This window comes from Brienomyrus brachyistius, chromosome 11 (genome assembly GCF_023856365.1).
Source record: "Brienomyrus brachyistius isolate T26 chromosome 11, BBRACH_0.4, whole genome shotgun sequence".
In the NCBI taxonomy this organism is placed as follows: domain Eukaryota; kingdom Metazoa; phylum Chordata; class Actinopteri; order Osteoglossiformes; family Mormyridae; genus Brienomyrus; species Brienomyrus brachyistius.
Genome location: NC_064543.1, coordinates 17,991,141 through 18,011,896, shown reverse-complemented (window position 1 = coordinate 18,011,896; position 20,756 = coordinate 17,991,141). Strand labels below are relative to the sequence as shown.

General features: G+C 39.5%; 1 protein-coding gene across 5 annotated transcripts in view; it reads right to left on the bottom strand.

Moving 5' to 3' along the window:
- Positions 1-2,052: 2,052 nt before the first annotated feature.
- The window catches only part of cdh8 (cadherin 8), a 76,241-nt gene continuing 57,537 nt past the window's right edge, over positions 2,053-20,756 (bottom strand). For all 5 annotated transcript variants that reach the window (XM_049030739.1, XM_049030738.1, XM_049030735.1 and 2 more), the window contains exons 7-12: positions 20,095-20,348; positions 12,146-12,282; positions 10,049-10,170; positions 9,263-9,380; positions 4,178-4,432; positions 2,053-4,070 (exon numbers count right to left, since the gene is read on the bottom strand). In XM_049030739.1, coding sequence (XP_048886696.1) covers positions 3,577-4,070; positions 4,178-4,432; positions 9,263-9,380; positions 10,049-10,170; positions 12,146-12,282; positions 20,095-20,348 — 1,380 coding nt within the window. In that variant the 3' untranslated portion in view covers positions 2,053-3,576. The remainder of the gene's footprint in view (positions 4,071-4,177; positions 4,433-9,262; positions 9,381-10,048; positions 10,171-12,145; positions 12,283-20,094; positions 20,349-20,756) is intronic.

Sequence of the window (20,756 nt, the reverse complement as noted above, 5' to 3'; positions counted from 1 at the left end):
GTTTATTGCTAGCAGGAGTGCGGGTGTTGTGCAGATGAGTCAAATTCTTGTTTGGAATGTTAATGCATCAGAGTTTCATTAGATACTCTATCTATCTAATAATCATGGAAGAATACCACTAGCAAAAATGCCAATCTGGAGCTGACAGAAGTGGATGAAATACCATTCTGTACCAGGGTACATGTGCATTTGGACGTACAGTCACACGCTTAGAGGTACTTACAGTATTAGAGTGTTTACCTGAGAAACATCTTTGAAATGCAGGAGCGATATGCTGGTAAACCAACAAGAAACCCACATAAAGCAAGGAGTGAACATGCAAAACTCTACATAAAATCATTCAACGTTCTTTCTTTAAGTTTTAAGGTGTGTTGTATTTAGTGTCATTATTTGACTCAACACAATAATTCTAGGGTACTAAAGCTAACTTCACAAATGCTTTGCAGAGCAAATTTCTAACATGCTTGATATGATAGAAACCCCAACTTCAGCGCAGACGCATAAAGATAACCTACAATCGTGGGGTAATTCACTTGTAATTGTATGCTCAATACAAATTGTTTGGCTAAGACTGTCAGTATTTTACTTTAGTTCATTGGTTTCTGTACTAAAACGATAATGAATGATATGACAGAAACATTGTTTGTGTAGCATATCATTTTTCTCTGTTGGATGCACCCTGAAAGACAAGAATGAAAGCTTTTGTCCCTAATGAAAGCAATATAATATCAGATAAGACTAAAGCACAATTCTAATATTTTAGAAGGATTAACACAAGGAGGAGCTGAAACTAGCAGGAGCAGATAATATCACTCATTTAAAAGACACAGAGAGACAAAGAGAGGATGGCGATGCCTTCAAGCCTGTCCTTTGTTTGGCAACATGATAAGGGGCAGATAATGCAAACTCCATCAAATTATTATACAAAAGATGTAGCTTGGAAGGGAACAGAACAGCCTGCTTTGTGAGGCCCTTTTGCGATTTATACATATTGTTAGCACAAGGCCTCAGACGTACATATTTGAAGTTAAGCATTTAGCACAAATATTTGCAAATAATTACCAATAGACTTATATTCTTGCAGCAATATTACTTTCAGAAAAACACAGCTGCATCTATTGACAGCTGTGCGAACGGAGGTTTCCTTGGGGAAGTTAAATCTTGTCAAGTAATATTTGGGCTTTGAAAAGGTAGTAAAGTATGAAATTCCGGGAATTCACTCTAAAAGATCAGCGGACGATTGCATTTCGGGAAAAGTGAAAACTTATCTTGGTTTGTCCGTGTCACTTTGCTGTTTATTGTGTCTATCTACTCAGAGAACATATTACGAGTGCTGCACATTAGCTGTCTGCCGGTCCTTTCAGTACACTCGGTGCCACTGAATCCATGAGCAATGTGCAGTGTGCAATTTCACAGTTGATGTGTCCCAATTCTGTACCGCCAAACTGATAAAGTAGCAGTTTGTTCAGATAGCGTTGAGCAGGAACAATAGCTTAATCTCGCTCCATGGGAATACAGTATGGCTTGTTCCAAAGTGCTTTCAGGATTTGACCAAAATAGCGTGGAAAGAAAACAAGACGAAAGACATAAGACATCGACAAAACATTTTCTACCTTTTCTAACAGGTGCGTATATCTTTAACGCCTGAGAGCGACTGACCAGAATGAGCGTAACTTATATGTGTTATACAGTTACGCTTTTATCTGTCTTGTGACGAGAGGAAAGGGCTGGAAAAACAGCTTCTCTTTTACAGATGACAGATTTAGCAGCAAGTAATTGTACTATAGTTAAAGCGCAGTTATAGTTTTTTACTTCCTGTTTGCAATAGGGCACTGATCTCACTTCCTGTTTGCAATAGGGCACTGATCTCACTTCCTGTTTGCAATAGGGCAGCGCCTCATGGTCAGGTGCTTTACTGAAATGCTCCTGGTTATTAGCCGACCCGTGTTATGCCGCAGTGCTGTGAAGTGTCACAGGAGTAGTTTGGACTACATAACGGTGGGCGAAAAATCTTACCTCAGCCACCATTGGTTGGTAAAAAGACCACAGCTGCAGTATTTATAAAAATATATTTCACAAAGTAGGAAACAATACAGGGGTATCTTTGATTACAATACATAGAGTAAATAATTAAACATACAAGTTTATAAGCATTAATGCACAGTAGAAAATATGTTTCGCCTTTAAGACTACCTCATATACGCTGCCGAGTCTACGAACGACTGCAGTACAAATTGGGAATGCACGCCGCTTTTCCAGAATCTCATGTGCAAGGGCTAACGTGCATAGACAAAACCCCATCATCTCAAAGAAAAGCTAACCACGTCAGTCGTAATTCTATGTACATGTATCTTGTCTAATATCATACAATGTAGCACAATAAGCAATCGTTTTTTTTTATTCATTTTTATTGGTTGATGGACTAAATTAATCAACTAGTTTTATAAATGTAATCACTTGAATGGTCGATGGTCAAATATCCACATGAACTAGATCAAAGCTATTGTGCTTAAACTATTATTGGTAACTGTTTATATATACAAAGTATGTGTTGAAATGACTCACCTGTATGTCTAAAATATACAGTCTGTGTTTTCACACGTTAACATCTGCCTAAAATTGCTTAAACGTCATTTTCTGAACATCTGGTTTAGAATTAATAAAACAGCTAATTTGGTGAGAAAGGAAACAGGAAACTTAAATAACATCCATTTAATATCAGTAGCACAAAACAGCCAGTGATGATATAAAAGTATACTAGCTATAATGATGAAACAACATGACCTTTTCAAAAACATCTGAGTACAATTGAATATGAAGCTTGCTTTTATAAAAAAGGCCTCGGTATATCTCAGAAGTGTCTTTTTTCCTCAGTTATTTGTTTTAGGCTAACTATTTTTGAGTGTGTACCCAACCTCAAACAGGTAGATATAAAGAATCATAGAAAGTAAGCCAACAGGCTTATTCAGTTCATATTGTCTTAGCCTCTTGGAATCAAAACTAATAAATCTTAATGCCAATTTTGGGATGGGTATGTACGTTTTAATCATACTTACATTCAGCAATGCAATGAAGACCATATATTGCTTTTTTTGCTCATTAATCTACTGCTGTATTTTCTTTCTGATTGGATGACGGTTAAGTGTAGCAAACCCGGTCAATTACAACCAGAACATTGTGGCTTTATCAGCCCAGCACCCAACCAGTCCAAAGCGACAGCACTCCTTCCAGGGGTGATTCCCTCTTGGTTCTTCAAGCGTCTCTCACGAAACTGAGATCCCGGAGTTTCTGGCGGTCACAGTGAATGACAAATACCCAAAATACTTCTAGACACTTGACAGAATCTAATTCACACTCCACAAGAATCATAGACCTCCTAAAATAGACATTGTTTAGTTTGCTCAACATCACAATGCATTTGATGCAGTACTCTTGATGACAAACGCTATGCTTTCTCCTAAGAATTGAAAAAGTGTGTCTCGCTCCTCCTCTTCGACAGGGTTTTCTAATATCTGGCAACCCTAGCGTTATACACAAGTATGTGGACAAAACTGAACGTTCTTAGTGGGTCCATAGTCAAGGTTCCTTATCACTTTCACCCACTGAGTAGAGCTCCCCGAGTCTTCTGAAACGTGGACCCCACTCTCTGAGGTAGTCATAGTTCTGATCTGAGTCAGAGGAAGCTGTCTCCAGAGAGCTGAGGGACCCAGCTACTGAGCCTCGCCCTTCATAGCCGTAGATCTGGATGGAGTCATAAGGGGGCGCCGTGGGGTCATTATCTGCCTCGTGAAGTCGCACGTTGATAAACTCATCCACGTCCACACCGTTTGGCCCAGAGTGCTGGGCCTGTCTCGGCATAAACTGCAAGTCAGGCTTGATATCCTTCCGAGGAAGGTAGCCGTTTATCCCGTCTGGATTCTGCAGGGTGGCGATGTCGAAGGCCTCCGTATCCTCCTCGCCGCCGCCCTCGTCGTCATAGCGGATGATGTTCTCCCTCACGTCCTCGTCATCCTTGATGATCAGCGGCTCGTTTTTGTGCCTCCGGAGAGTCACGAACAGCACCACGATGACTGGCCATTAAGCATAAGGAAACAGCAGAATTAAAAATTCGGAATATGTAAAACACATAGAATGCGTGCATATAAAATCGTCTGAAATAAGTTGTAAGGAATCCTACCTAGGAGTAAGATGATGCAGGCTAGGATAGCTATAAGTGCCCCCATGCTGAGTCCAATGGGCAGAACGTAGGCCTCCACGTTGCAGGACTGGATGGCCCCCTCCTTGCTGCAGCCACACACACGGATGGTGAGCGTGTTGGTGCTGCTCATGGGGGGGTTTCCATTGTCACTGACCACGATTGGCAAGAAGTACATCTCCTGCTTCTGACGCCGGAAGGTGTCGTGCTTGGCTAGAATGTTGATAGAGTTGTTTGCTGGAAGGACACAGGAAGAGAAACGTCAACACTATGTCCATACATATCTGTAGGGCTTTAGACTGACGTGCTGTGCTTCGGTGTAGTAGTGCATATTAGAAACACAATTCTAGAACTTGAAATGAACATATGGGAAATTCCCCCATTAACGTCACGTTTCTATAGTTTCCATTTCTCAATTGCACCGCTGCTTTCAGCAGATATATTTAGAAACGCGCTTTCTCCCCGAAAGATGGAAAGTGTTTGTGTTACAAATGCAAAATAAAATAAATAGAAAAAGCTGCAACGCTGTGGCATAGATTGATAAAATGTGTGCTGATACTAGTGAGCAGGCCTGTGTTCATCATTTATGCTTACAATATAATTGTAAACTTTAGAGTCTCACATTAACAAATATAGCTGACGTGTGGGAACTGGATTCGGAAATTAATTTCAGACCATGGTGTACTATATAGCAGTATGCCGAGCTAGCATTTTAAGATGTAAGTTGAGGAGACAGAGGATAAGAAAGTAGAGAGAGGTAAATTTATACTCTGCTAGGGCGGACACTCTACAATGGATAATTATTATACCAAAGTGACAGGGATTGAAGCCATTTTTTAACACCTCGTAAATGATGATTGGTATGAGCTCAGTCACTGCAGAACATCCTGGAAAAGTTGATACCTCGAAATGATTTTTGAAAAAATTTTCGAGATGGATGTGTGTTTCCATCTTTCAACACTGCAGTTAAAATACGTTAATAACGTTTCACACACTTCTTTTCTGGGTCGCAAAAGCAATTATTTGCAGATACAGTACTCATAGCTGATGTATTGTAATAGTGTAAGACATATTTTTTTTATTATTAATAGTTCGAGAAAGGTGAGGCCCATCACAATGTAGCATAAATTACTTTTAAAAGGATCTTTGTAATTAAGAAGTCAAATGTTTGACTTCAGTGCTGTGTCACATCAGACTGAGATATATTCCATGTAATATCACACAGGAAATATGCAATAAAGTATTTAAAATGGATAAATGACTTTTAGCGAACAAGACAGCTTAGTGGCAATGCTTTTAACAAACTTCTGTAGGTAGCATAGTAGCTAATGATGCGGTAAGTAAAGGTAAAGCTCTTTGTTAAAATAAACTGTGCACTACGAAATGAAAATGAAAATAGAATTTTAAGGCAATGCTATGAGAGATGTTTGTGTTGCCAAACAAATACCCTGTATTCCACATTTAATAAATATTTAGGGGCACCCTGAGATGGGCTAGCATTCTGCTCAGGGTGCCCCCACCCTATGTTGCCTTGCATAAACTTCAGCTTTACTGTAACCCTGCATTTATGCAAAATGGAGGCATGGATAAAAATCCACCCGTTCTTCATTTATTCAGCATTGTTAATATACAACTGCTATGGGTAAGGATCTGTTCAGCAAACTATGCCAGTGATCACTTAAAGAGCGATTCATGAATATTTATAATAACAATATTCATGAAAATACTCACAAAACCCACAAAAGACTCTTGAAGTCCTAAAAGAAGGCTTACATTTTACCTGACTTCCTTTAAAATCCTAATGCATGGACTATTTTGGCAGATGCGCATACAGTACACAGTAAATGCTCTTATTAGCTGGTCGGAAAAAGCAAATATTTTATCCTTTAAGAAGAAAAGAAGTTTAGGAGCTTTCAGGTGAGCATTTTCAAACGGACGTGTCTCTTAAAGGGACCCTGTGCCTGTTTTGCTTTTCTGTTTCGTGTGTGAAAGGTGTTTTCCTTGTTTAAAAGCCCTTCTCCTGTACCTTTCTCAGCCATTCGGGAGCCACGTCCATGCTTAAGGCAGTGATTATGTTCGATTCAATCCATTTATTGAAATAAATTATATTATCATTAGTGTATTTTAGGACTTTAATAAAAAAACGAATTAATTTATACCCTATATTGCTTATGAATAATTTAGCTGGTGAAGGTCGATTTGGTTCCTGGAATGTAATACAGACAATAAAAAAAAAAAAAAACAAGAAAAATGCTGATCTGTTATGACCGTGTGCAAATATGGTAGAGTACTTAGGGAGACATACACACAATTACTTCAAAATTTAAAATGCAATTATATTCCTTTGAACCTGTCATCACGAGTTTACTGTAATTCTGTACATTCTCTATTCATATGCGTTTCATTGTCGTTTTCTTTATGTAGTATCACACACGCATCGTGATAGGTCTATTGTATTAGGGAGGACCTGAAGGTAGAGTCTTAAAATGCGCCTCCCTTGCCCTTTTCAAAATGACACCGATCCACTATATTGCTGCTGTCAATCAGCCCGCCGCTGGCTCCCCCCGGACTCTGGGCAGCGTTCCTCCTTAGAAGCTATCGAAATTCCCAGCGGGTCACACCAGATCTGAAGGTAGGTGCCTTATTGAAGTACCGTGGAGGAGCTGCAGGTGGCGTCACTTTGGCCATAAATACAGGGAGTCTGATAAAAACGTAAGGGGAGAAGGGGGGAGAGGAACTAGCTGTGGCTGGCTGAGCTGCGGGAACAGAACCTGAGACGACAATCAGCTTAAAGCTTTTATATTTAGAAAATTAACTAAATCTGTGTATGTGTTTAGGGTTTATCACTCACTCGCTCTCGATTCATAATACTGTATATAATCATAATGCGATCATAATATATCATCATTCTCAATCAATTATCATCACAGCAAAGGATAGATTTGCATTTTTAATAAAATCCTTAAGCAGAATTAACGTTTCTGAGGTGCTGTCCCGTATGGCCTCTGATTGGTTAGTCTGCAGCATTCAGAATCTTATGACCTACTTTTTAGTCATGTGGGTCTATGGTCTCGTCAGGGTAGATGCCAGTATCGTAAATAGAGGTCGTGCCCCCATGCTGGTGAGCTGAAGACGGTGGGATTGCAGGGTCTCTATGAGCGGACATCGATAATCTGCTTTACCAGTGACCGGGCCACTTTAGGAAATATTTTAATCCAGTTTCCTCAGCTAAACTGGCACTCTGCATGCGTGCTACATTTCAGTCCCACTCTGTGTTTGAAGGGATTACCTGACATGGGGTCTCCATTAATCTGATTTAGCCGTGACCCTCAAGATCGGCTGTGTGTGCTGGTATGAGGGACTGCTCTTTCATTATGCAGTATAGCTCTGTACACTTCGTGCATACGATGATGATGATGATGATGATGATGATGAGGACGATGATGAGGATGAGGATGATGATGATGATGATTATATATACTGGTCTCCATTAATATGATTTTGCTGTGACCTTCAACATCAGCTGCGTGTGCTAGTATAAGGCTCTGCTCTTTAATTATGCACTACAATATACATTTTTGCATGTGATTATTATTATTATTAATAATAATAATAATAATATTGCTGTAGCTATTATATTGAATAACAAACAAGAACTCAAAAAAAACAAATGTTTTATTTCTTGAACTGAGAAAACTTTTTTTTTTCCAATTAACAGCACTAAAGAAATCATGCAGGCCTTTTGTAATTAAATACCATCCATTTTGCGACGGCATCTACAGTTACTCACAGTCGCTTTTTCTCCCTGTACCTTCTTCTTCCTCTGTACCTGTTTATGTGTCCTGATTTGTTTCACCAGTAACCCGGACCTGAGCTCCTTTTATCTTGGTTCTGAACGTCCCAGCAGAGTGAAGCTTACATGTGACGTTTTCGTTTTTTATTTCCCTTCCACCGAGTTGAATTGGACGGTGTCCTTATTCGCTCCTACTGCTGTTCACCCCGAAGAGGAAATCTCAAATAAAACTCGTGTCCGTCCCAAAGACTCTTTGTCTTGGGATTCTGTTCCGAAAAAAACAGCTAGACCTTCCAGTGTAATATATTATATTAATTAAATTACAGCAAAATTCTGTGAATACAGCTTTTAGTGATATTTGGTAGAACCCCTGTATTCAGTGTCTCATTTTACACATGCTTTGTGTGAAGATGTTCAAAACACATTCTGTCAATGGAACTAGCACGTTAAAATGTATGTTAAAAGCTTATTTCGCTACCTGTGGGATCCGGAAAAAAGTGCTCTGAGAAAAAACCATCCTTTTGATGTTTTTTATTTTCCTTTCAGTTTTCATTTTGATATGCAATGACAGAATATATGCATATTTATACATATATGTTTCCAAATAACTAAGTAAATATATCAAATTCTGCCATTGTTATTCTCTTGAACTTCGCAGGCTCTGACATTTGATTGTATTATTCCAGCAAAACAAGCATGATTTTCTACCAAACAGCAATTCCTCTTGCCCGCAGCGTTTACACCCGAACAGACGGAAGGAACCAGATGAAGATTCTTCGCTCCAAGCTCTTTGACAATATTATGTAACATCAGACTGAACACCAGCTCCTCAGCGAGTGTGATGGGGGGGAAAAGAAGAAATCCAGATAGCTTGCTAAACCGATCACTGTATTTAGCAAACAAATTTAGCGCCATCTGTTACACTGCGACGACTCGAACAGTCACCCTGCATTGAGTCGCGAGATAATTTCAGTTTGGGCATCGTTCGTTTGCTTTCTTGCATTGTGCAGTGAAGGGGACACTGGTGTTATGATTCTACTGCTGCACTTTCTTATTTTATTAGCATCACTTAAATGAATGAATCTTTAGTTATTTTGAGACTTTCGGCTGCCATTTTGCTTACTTTCATTTATAGCACTTCATGCTTATGTTGTGTGCATTTTCTGATCCTGTCTATAACTGCTGCTGTAATGCCGGAATTTCCCTTTGTGAAATTACTAAATATCTCAATCCTAATATTACTCTTAATCTTATTAAGAGAGGCGATTTCCTACCTTTGTTGTCTGTTATTGTGAAATTGGGGTTGTTAAGCATTTCCGGCACCAGGCTGTAGATGAAAAAGTGTCCGTTCTTCGGGTCGTCCTTGTCCACAGCGCTGATTGTCTGTATAACCTGCAAGGGAGAATGAACCTCGGTCTAATTCCGGTTCTGATTCTATTGAACCGTATTAATTTTTGTCATAGTAAGGAACCAGTAAATGTCACAGAAAATAAAATGAAAAAAATTTGCATTTGAAATTTCTCCTTTGTGAAATCAGTGCGGAATTCGTCGCTGCTGTGATTTTGTTTTTCTCCACAGTTAAACACCACATATCAAAAAGGCTGAGTGTAATTTACGATTGTCAGGTATTTTTCGCGTTTGTGCTGATTTGACAGTAGATAATTGCAGTAAAGCTGCCATGTCACTGCATTTGAATAGTGCGGTATTTTTAAGCATGGCCTAGCAAAAGGGACGCGCTTGATTAATGATTGACAGAAAACACTGACAAGGGCCACGATTAGCATCCACTTTTTGATGCTAACAAATGGCCCCGTAAATCAGTTAGCCTGGCCTGAGAAGAACCCAAATAAATACTGGTGATGTAGCAGAATTATGAATTATAATGATGAGTTCTGATGGATTCAGCTCCCTTTGTTAGGCCTCAGTCCGTGCCAGGGAATAGTGCATCAACTATGGTCCTGGTCTTTTCTCAGTGAAATAAACAGGCTATAATTCATGACGGCTGATCATTACCAAGGCGATGCAGCACAGATGCTGGCAGCTTTGATTGATGCCCCTACCTGGCCAGGTTTTCCGTTCTCACACAGGAAAGTCTCGTAGTTCGCGGCAAATTCCGGGGCGTTGTCGTTTATGTCCAGCACCTTAATGCCGACTATGGCGCGGGAGATCTGACTGTGATTTCCTGTTGGGAAAAAAAAATGGGAGAAAAACCTTACATAAGCTTTTGTACCAGGTAAGGAGTCTCCATGCTATGCCAGTTAGTTCCCTGAAACCCTGAAAGATGATATAGGACAAAGTGGAAGCCACATCAACTGCAACTTTTTGTCCTTGTTAAGTGAGGGGAAAAACAAGATGAAAAATATACTAGACATTATCACAGGGAAAGTGCTTTTGAGATTCCCTGCACAAAATTCATGTTTTATACATGACCCATCCTTTTTATTTTTTTATTAAATGCATATTAACGAACTGACGGCAATTGAAGTGTAAAAGACGATAAAGGGCAATCGAATCCTGCTCATTGCTTATAATTTGTGTTCCCTTTTGAGACCCTTATAAATTAACGTTGTTATTGAAAGTCACAATCATTTACTAAGTTGGTGGAATAAATAAGCTATATAATCAGTCTATTTGGATAAGATATTTTGATATCGGGGTACAGTGATGTTACACCTCTGTGCTCTGTTTTGTGGGGAAAGTCATGCCCCTGAAATCTGTCTTTTAATAGCAGCTTCCAGTGATCAATTGCTGTATTGAATCACACAGTGCTTTTCCGTATCACCTATAGAGGCTCTTTCTTAGATGTAAGCTGCCTAAAATCTTCTAATCAATACTCAAAGCGGTAGTCCTTGAGGTCACAGTGTCATTTTGCCAGAGCGATGTTTGTTTGGGACACGGGACAATCAATGGAAGCCCTACCCCAAGTGCAAAGACCTGGGCTGAGAGAATACGGAAGACGGTATCTCAGATGTCACTGTTGGGAACGAGAGAGACGTGCTTATCATGACCTAGTCCAGGTGCCAGAATGAGATGTAGGACAGACACTGCCAGGTACCAGCATGCAGAAGCAGAATGCAGGACAGAACATTATAAAGTACAACTTTTGGGTCACATGGTCCCACAAGTATGATTTGAGGAAGACCCTAAATCACCCACCAGGAGTATTGTCTTAGAACTATGAAGGTATCAGTGAGAGGAATGTTCAAATGCCAGTGATTCCGAGTCAAAAAGTCAAGGAGGCTCGGAGCAGCTCCCCGCGCCGGTGCTGCCTGCCGGAAATGCCTTTTCTCTCTTCAGCGGCTGGGGATTCGAACTGATTAACCAGATGTCCTTGTGTGCAAATAGTGTTACACGGCTTCACTTGAGTGGCAAACGGTGGCAGGATTTTGTGATTCTTCCCATTGTCAGAGTCAATTTTTTAGTTAGATTCTTATAGCTTAAAGGACTCCAAATATGACCAGGTTTAAATTTTTTAAGCAAACTTACTGCAGCCTCTTTTGTGACTCAAAAACACTTTACTCCAAGGTATATAAACAATGAGGAACCTACTCAAAGACAGGGAAATTCCTTGTACTCAATTTCTTTGAGTGCCAACATCTCCCCCTTTTTCAAACAGAGGATTGAAACATCCAGACTACTCTGTTCATTTTAATTAAGTGACAATGGTGCTTTTGTGTATATTTTCAAAAAACAAATGTGGAAAATCTGTTTAGCAAATAGACACATTGTCTTCCAATGTTGGTGTTACCCTCCCATGCAACATCTGCCAGTGAAGACACATCACACACACACTGTACACATTGTACACACTGTGCATGTGTTCCGACTCTGTGCTACACATGATTTTATCTTCCTGGCGTAGAGTCCAGTGTGAGTGTATTAGAGGAATCTAAACTCGCTTCACTACCTCAGATTAAACTACTGAACTGTTTAACTCAAATTTAACAGAATGCAATGGATTAACGTATTTTCACTTTCCGCTTCAATTCAGCTACTAATTGCGTAGCAACATACAAACCTAAAGTGGTAGCAAAGTAGGTAATACTAAAATGAAGTAACAATGTGGGCTTGTGTGTGCAATTAAATAAAAAAATACTTTGGTATAAAAAGCAGTAAATATTCAATATACTAAAGCCATGAGTAGACGTGATACTTACTGACTTCTGTAGCTGTCACTGTAATATTATGCCACATATCAGTCTCCCTATCGAGAGGCTTGGCCAGTGTTATCCTGCCGTCGTCCACGTTAATATTGAACTGTCTCTCGAGGTCTGTGTGCCGGTCGATAAAATACCTGGGGGGGGTGGGGGCGGGGGGTGCGAAAAAAGAACAAAAACACCTTCATCAGTGTTGTAAGCATCATATGCATTTAAGACATGGAGCTTTAAATGAAGCCTTTGGTATCTCCCTAAAAGACCCTTATTCATCAGGAGCGTCCTGTAGATTAATATATGTTTTAAACCAGCAAGAACTCAATAATTATCACCTAAGGATGAATTACCCCTCTTCGGACTTGAAAGGGGAGACATTAAGTGGCTGTAAGGTTTAGGAAGCCCTAAAAAAAGTTATGAAGAAGGAAGACCAGGGTTGTCCCCTAAGCATTGTTTTGCTAATGTTCCTCTCTCAGCTTCTCGGCTGCCGTGGCAGCTACCCCATCCCTACAGCTCCTCCCTGGGCAGCCGGTCCACCTACGTCTGCCTACCTGCGCATCTGCTCATGCCTAGGAGCTGCACAGCACACGCTGGGAGTCTGAGAAAAGCCAGTACAATGAAATGAACTGAATTACTCATCATCTTAAAACTGGAAAAGAGAGTTGGATCATGGGCAGCAGGTTTGGCTGCTCGCATCCCACCCTCGCTCCATGCTCGGGGATTGTGGGTTACCTCCAGACACTCCGTTGACTTCCCCCAGTCCAAAACCATGCGGTCAAGAAAACTGATATCTCTAATTTACACTCAGTGTGCGATTTCGTATTGTAAACTGTGCAATCCTGTTTGTGAGAACTCACTGGCATCCTGTCTAATGTGCTTCCCAGCCTTGTGCCCTATGCTACCTTGGACCCTGAATAAGTGATTGGAAGATGGATGGATGGGTGGATGGATGGATGGGTGGGTATGAAACACTGATGTTTATATGAAATACGAAAGAACACTGTAGACAGCAGTGAAGCAGTGAGAAGGAAAGTATTATAACTGTACTATCACTAATGGAGTATCCTGGCGCTAACAAGTGATTATCATGTCAAATGTCTGTAATTCTATATTGCCTCTCCATTTGTCCATTTTTACAGTTTTAAAGTATTAAAGTGAATGCCGCTGTGCATGAAATTATTGATAGTGCAAAGATTATTCTGTACTGACACCAAACTAGCTCCAATGTTCCTCATGCTCACACATTTGGGCACACAATGATGTAAATGTAAACTTTAATCTTTAACTGCCAAGCTATTCCTAAAAGTGCATGCAAAGGATTTTATTAAAACAAGAAAAAATCCATAACTAGTGCGATGGAGAAACTCTGTATGGCTGTCTTTACTTAATTCTAGGCCTATATCATTGAGTATAAAACACTTTTTATAGAGCACATTTGGGCATCACACCATGAAATAGGCTCCTAAACTCGATTTGACACCCTGTGTTCAGTGATTAAGGAGCTAAAAGAAAAACCACTATAATTTCTGATGCGTATTCTTGTTGTATATATCAACACACTGTATATATACACACCCTGTGCATATACCATCCATAGCAGAAGTCTCTGTCAGCTTCTTATCAGTCTATATATATATGGAGCTGGGATGTATAACAGACAAACAGTCATAAGTATTAAATGTGGAGAAGAACAGAAATGTTATTCAATGTCACTTTATCTTCCACACATTCTAGAAAGAACACCATCAGAAGGTACTATTTTCAATAAAGGCTTTAAGAATGAAATTCTTTGCTTCTAAGATTCTAGTGTCCTCATCAAAGACTTCAAGACTGAAAATCTATGCATCGAAGATTCTATTGTTCTCATGAAAGGCATTCAGACTGAGATTATCATGCATCCAGGTTTCTAGTGTCCTCATCAAAGGCTTTCAGGCTGAAATTCTCTGCATCCAGGTTTCTACTGCTCTCATAAAAGCTTTCAAGACTGAAATTTTCTGCATCCAGGTTTCTACTATTCTCATCAAAGGCTTCAAGATTGAAATTCTCTGCATCCGAGTTTCTAAAAGAGCTTTAACACTGAAATGTTCTGCATTCATGTTTCCCCTGTTCCACATTCTACTGTTTTACTTTTTTTTTCTTTACTGTAGGTTTTCCATACAAAAGTACAGTGTTTGTCTTACTAAGATTGGTCTTGTAAAAAGGATAATATTGATAATACAGTAGTAGCAACAGCAGCAGCATCAACAACACCACCAACAACAACAATAATGAATCCCGAGTATAACATACTTAATAGATTGGTTAACCTGACATTCGCGTTGCAAATCCATCTCATGCAATCTCATTTACAAGACAGTCCCCCGTGTTACAAGGCACACAAGACGTCAGACAACATGATGAATGTATGTGCTGTGAGGGTTGCTTACAGGGAAGGTTAAAAGAACCATTGACTCCTTCAACCAGCATATTAAAAAATAAAATAACACACACACATACGCACACACACACACACAAGTTGGTCTTGCTATCTAAATGGGGACCGTCCATTCATTTCTATGGGAAAAACACTAATCCCATTCACGACACCCTTAACCCCTACCCATCCCTAACCTTAACCGTAAGTAGCCAACCAAAATACAAGACTTTTGGCACTTTTACTTTTTTGATTGTCCAAATGGAGACCCGAAGAAGTGTCCCCAAAAGTAAGGAAGTTTCAGGATTTACTGTACTTCTGGGACATTTTGGTCCCCAAATGTGATCTATGCAGACCCACAGACACACACACACGCACATGTTGGGAATACCTATCCTTATGGGGCCTGCTAACTCTGACAGCCAGGAAACCGGTCCCCATAAGGGACAAAAGGACATTTATCACATTATGGGGACATTGTGTCTCTGTAAGGATAGGTATACCCACTCGCAAACACACACACGTAAAAATTGGGCTCGCACCCTTATCACAATAAAACTGCCTAACAGCATGCAATGTCAAAAGGCATGTATATCCTGAATGCCTGAAGCCAGAAGGGGAGAAAGGAGTGACCATCCATCACAGACAATGCATTTCTGCACAGGCTTATATGCACTGATGCGGCCGTGGGATCAGCACTACACTATAAGGAGCATTCCCGAAATCACATTTGCCTAAGTACATTAAGCACAGCGAGGGAGATAGAGCAAGGAAAGGCAGAGAAAGAAAGAGAGCACCACAGGTACAAGGTAACGCGAGAAAGCAGGCGGAGGATCACAGCATGCCGTGTCCCTCCATCGGCACAGTCAGTCTCTTTACAGTCACCGTCAAAGTTTTCATGCAAAATAGGAAAGGAAACCAATTAAATGCAAAAGATCTCCTTGCACTCCCCCCGAGACAGGGAAATTATTTTGAATTATACCAAATGATTTGCTCAAATTACAACAAAAAAAAAAACATATGTTCACAATTCACCAGTCCACCAATACATCCATCCATCTATCTGTCCATCCATCCATCCTTTTTCTAGTCTGGTGTTCTGTTTAATGAGGCCACCAGGCTAAGGAAGTAGCATGCCATATTATATGTCTATTTATGTCATTCAGCGGGAGGAAATTGTATTCAAGGAGGGATAATGGATGTCTGTTAACTGAAAGAAACACCGCATGCTGTATTGGGACAATTTATCTCTGCTGGAAAACCACACAAGATTGCAAGGAAATGTCAGGTCGAGGCACAGCCATTAGCTTCAAAGTCATGGCGTGCCTTAAGTCGCCTGCTCTTCCTGTTGGACACCCTTCTGTTTTTTTATTTATTTTTTTGGCAGATAGGGGAAGTAATACGACATAGACCACTTTGTTGTAGAAACTCTTTGGTGTCCTGCAGCTTTCCCTTTCCTAAAATGTCAAAGTTAAAAAAAAAAAAAAAAAAATTCTCTAACAAGGAATCTCCTAATGTAGCTTCCCTTAAAACCCCATATCTGTCTATTTGCTGCTGGCCTTCAACCCTCAATGTTTTCTAGGAAGTTATAAATGCCACGTGAGTCCACTCACTTATAACAACAACAATAATAAAAATAATAATTAATTTTCGTCTTCTCCTTCTTATTATTATTATTATTAGTGATCGTGTGAAGAATTTTAATGTATCTAATGAGCTAATTCATTTGGTTACTGTGTTCCTGAACTCTGACACAATGAACCAGCAGACGGTGATACAGTAAAAAACAAAAATGGCGTTTAATATTTTGTGTAAGGAGTGAACACAGTCTTTAAGTAGGCCGCAAGTGTACTCGAACTAACAGTGTTACTTCTACAACCACATAAAATACAAAAATGATGAATAAACATGAATCTGCAAACTACAAAATGGAGAAGGAAATGTGAAGTCAGCGGGTTTCCTAAAGGACGGCACCTAGCTGCAATGCAAACACTAAAAAAGCTAGTAAATAAGTAAATAAATAAATTTATAGGATGAAGACGTATAACCACTGCGAACTACGCTGCAGCAGAAAAACACCCCGTCTGTAATTTCACCTGCTCTCGGCCCACTATATAATTAAAGAACCTGTTGAGTGTGGCATAGAACAAAAGAGGCCACAGGAGACTTAATGAAATGCGGGAGTGCATGGAGAGAAATTACCTTTATAACCTATGGTGAAGGTGCCCTTGTGGTATTTTCTGGAGCAAGCAATAAAAGGAGGATCTCAAGAAGACATCGCTGCGGAATCACACTATTATTTATGATTATTATTATTTTTATTATTATTATTAGTAGTAGTAGTAGTAGTAGTAGTAGTAGTAGTCACAGAATGTAAGTTGTAGTAGTGGTATAGTACTGCATAAGAATTCACCAACCCATTTAAGTATATAACACATACATAATATTGTTACAAATGCAAAAAAGATGATCCCTTGCAACAATACAAAGGTTTGACAGAGCTTGATATAGTGGGAGTGTATTCCTGTCCTTAGGTGATGGTACTGTAAGATTCTTTGAGATGGATTTTAAGGTTAATCTGTTACGTTTTATTCATTTTGTTTTATATGTGGTGTCTTCATCTTTCAAATGTGTTTCATCTGGAACACCACCTATATATTAATTGCTATAGAAAATAAATGTTTTTCCTGATGCATGTGTCTGTAATCAGAGTCAACTGGTCTTCTTGTGAATGTTGAATTTAGCTACATGTTTGGATGTTGTTTCATGGTATTTTTAGGTTAGACAACGTATGGTCCTTCGTTTTCCTAGCTGATTTATTCCCCATGTTGAAGTGATATAACTCAACAAAGCAATTATGCGAAATAAATCGTGCTACCCCAGTCACAGGCCGCACATGCGTTAACACAGCCAGCGTGAATGTCAGAATACCTTGTCGCCCTCTAAATGGTTGGTGAATCGGGAACACTGGAATTATTAATCAGTCCAGCAATTTCAACTATTTTGTCAGGATAGATCTCACAATCCTGACAAATAATGAAATCCTACACACTCTCTCTCACGCACACACACACACACACACACGCGCATGTAGGGTATACCTATCCTTATGGGGCCGGCTCATTCACTTGTATGGGAAAATTGCTAACGCTAACTATGACAAACCTTAACCCCCACCCTGCCCTAACCATAACCATAAGTAACCAAGCAAAAAAAAAGTCTTGCATTTTTAGTTTTTTCATAGCAGTCGCTGATTTTTATAAAATAGAGTTTCCCCAGGAAACCGGTCCCCATAAGGGAAAAAAACTTATGTGTCCCCATAAGGATAGGTATACCCACTCACACACACACACACACACACACACACACACACACAGATACACAGATTGATAGTTACATGTTTGCAAGGACTCTCCATTCATATCTACAGGGAACACCAAATATCCCCCACCATGTAATATAAACCTAATCCAGACACACACACACACATTCACACACACATATTCACACAAACATATAGATGTAAATTCACAAATAAGAATGAGGAGCTGATATCAAGTTCTTTCCCATTCATATATTTCCCATAAACAATTGGCTAATTTGGTTTGTGGTGGACAGGAGCCCATCTGGAGAAGCACAGGCCTTGATGTTCAGTCATATTCTGCAGATAATGGTACTTCTTCACTGAGCAGTTCATTTACAATGACACACTCATTCACATACTGAGTCTCAGACTGAGGGGAATTCAGAACCACAGACCTGAACCACTTTTTTTTTTTTTACATTATACAGGATACTGTATGAATTTCCAAAGCAAAAGCCAAACTGACTTTTTAAATCCTTAAGAAATTCACCAATTTATAAACGCCCCAATTTATGTAATAACCTTATTACGAGAAATATTCTTTTCTCCAGCTACAAAGAGGAATTAGGATTGACTAATTTTAATAATGTTCCATACGTTTTTCAACCAAACAGGATTTCTTTTCGCATGTGAATGTAAAAAGTGGTACCCACAAAATACGGTTCTTATGTGGGAGTGAGTGCAAAAGAGAAAAAAAGTAAGAAGAAAAAGACAGCAACTGAATTATTTCAAAATATCTGCAGTAGGAAAATATCGTTTTAATATGAAACCCCTTCTCTTCTGGTAAAGGTGGACTTTTATGCCCCGTTAAAGGTATAAAGTACAGTAGACAGTGATTTTATTGTGCGAATTCATCAAATCTGTTGGATGAATTTGCCAGTCAGGTGAATATATCCATTCTTCTTCCATCCTACTTATCCAGTACAGGACTGCAGTGTGTCTGGAGTGAAGCGCGGACACTTACACAGACATACAGACTTGGACACACACACACACAGATTAGGTATCTATTAGAAGTGTAACAGTACACATACTTCGGTTCGGTACTCATACTGTACAGTACAGTATGTACTACATGAATGCAGTAAATGTTGATACTTTGTGTATTTGTGTGTTTTCCCCAAGTCACATCCAGAAAGGGCCGGATGAAGCCAGACCACTATGCAAACACGCATAATTACGGTGAAGACAAGTAAAGCAGTACTTGAAGATCTTCCACTGATGCTCATTGATGGATATTTATTTTCTTATACGTTGTATGTTTTGAGACATTTGTATTGCACGGTTCTAATATGACTCTGAAAGCTGCTAATGTGAATACGATACAAGTGAGGTACAGTTGGGTACCTTAATGGATGTTTCTTTTATTTTTACCTGCTTGAGAGAATATTTATTTTGACTTTCTTTTGAGTAAATTCTTTTTTATCAGTAGGTTGCAGCAGTATTGATGAAACTGTTTTACTTAAGAAAGACAGTCATCTGTACTTCGATCTGTAAACCACAATTTAAAAATTGAGAAGCAATTTATGTTTTATTACTTTTACCCGTGCTGTATCGAAAACGTACCAAACCGTGACTTGAAAACCTAGGTACATACCGAACTGAAACTTCAAAACCAGTGTATATACCGAACCGTGACTTCAAACCCGAGGTGCATACCGAATCTATATTTTAACCACAACTTAATCCCATCTATGAAAACTGTAACCCCTACCCAGCCCTAACCTTAGCCATTAGTAATCAAACAAAATACAAGACTTTTGGCATGTTTAGTTTTTTGATTGCAGAGTTTCCCCTTGTTGAGACTGAAAAAATGTCTCCACAAGGTCAAAATCACAGCTTTTTTTTAATCATATTTGATCACCAGGGTGTAATATATACATGACCACACAAACATACAATGAGCGATTTTGATTTATCAAACGATATAGTTTTAGACTGCAGAAGAAACCCACAAGACTGTGAGCAACGCATCCAAAATTTAAGCACACAGTTCAGGTGCTTCATACCCCCAAATGTGGAGGTGAACCTCTATGCTGGTGAATGAACTGCCAATAATCAGCATCAATGATCCACATGAAATTAACATTACAGGTGTGTTAAGTTACTGTATTTAGAGAAACAGCATTAGAAAAAAAAAGTTAATAAGACACCATGATATTGAACCATGAATCTTACCTGACAAGACTGCCGGTCACATCTGGATCGTGTGCCGTCACCTGCTCGATGACGGTGTTGATGGCCGTATTTTCATGCACCTCTACCAAGTAGCTGGGTTGACCAAACACTGGAGGTTCGTCTGCATCCTCTACGGCGATCTTGACAGTAGCCGTGTCCTTGAAAGGGACCCCGGTACTGAACTGAGGGTCAAAGTTCACGTTTGTTGCCTCCACCCTCAGGGAATAGGATTTTCTGGTCTCGAAGTCCAGCGGCTGTTGAGATTGATGGAGAAAAATGCTGGTAGCTAATGACTGTCGAAGCAAAAATGAACAGATCTAATGCTGATGGATGAAACTTAGGAGCAGTTTTTACTGTCGGTGTTTTCTCCTGTCCTCCCACACAGGGTATTGCATTCATGATAAAAAAGAAAAAAACACACAAATGCAATAAAGGAAAACAAAATAACTCTGTTATTTATTGACAATATACAAAATCTCACCTGAAGTAATCAACGTGTTATTAATTTGTACACAGGCGACATCTGCTCCGGACAGCGACATTGTTGTAAATAAGGTTAATCTAATATTTTCACAGGACATCTATTGTAAACTGAAAAGCAATCATGCACAAATGTCATTTGTATGTTTGTTCTTTTCAGAAATATAATTATTCTGGCCTGC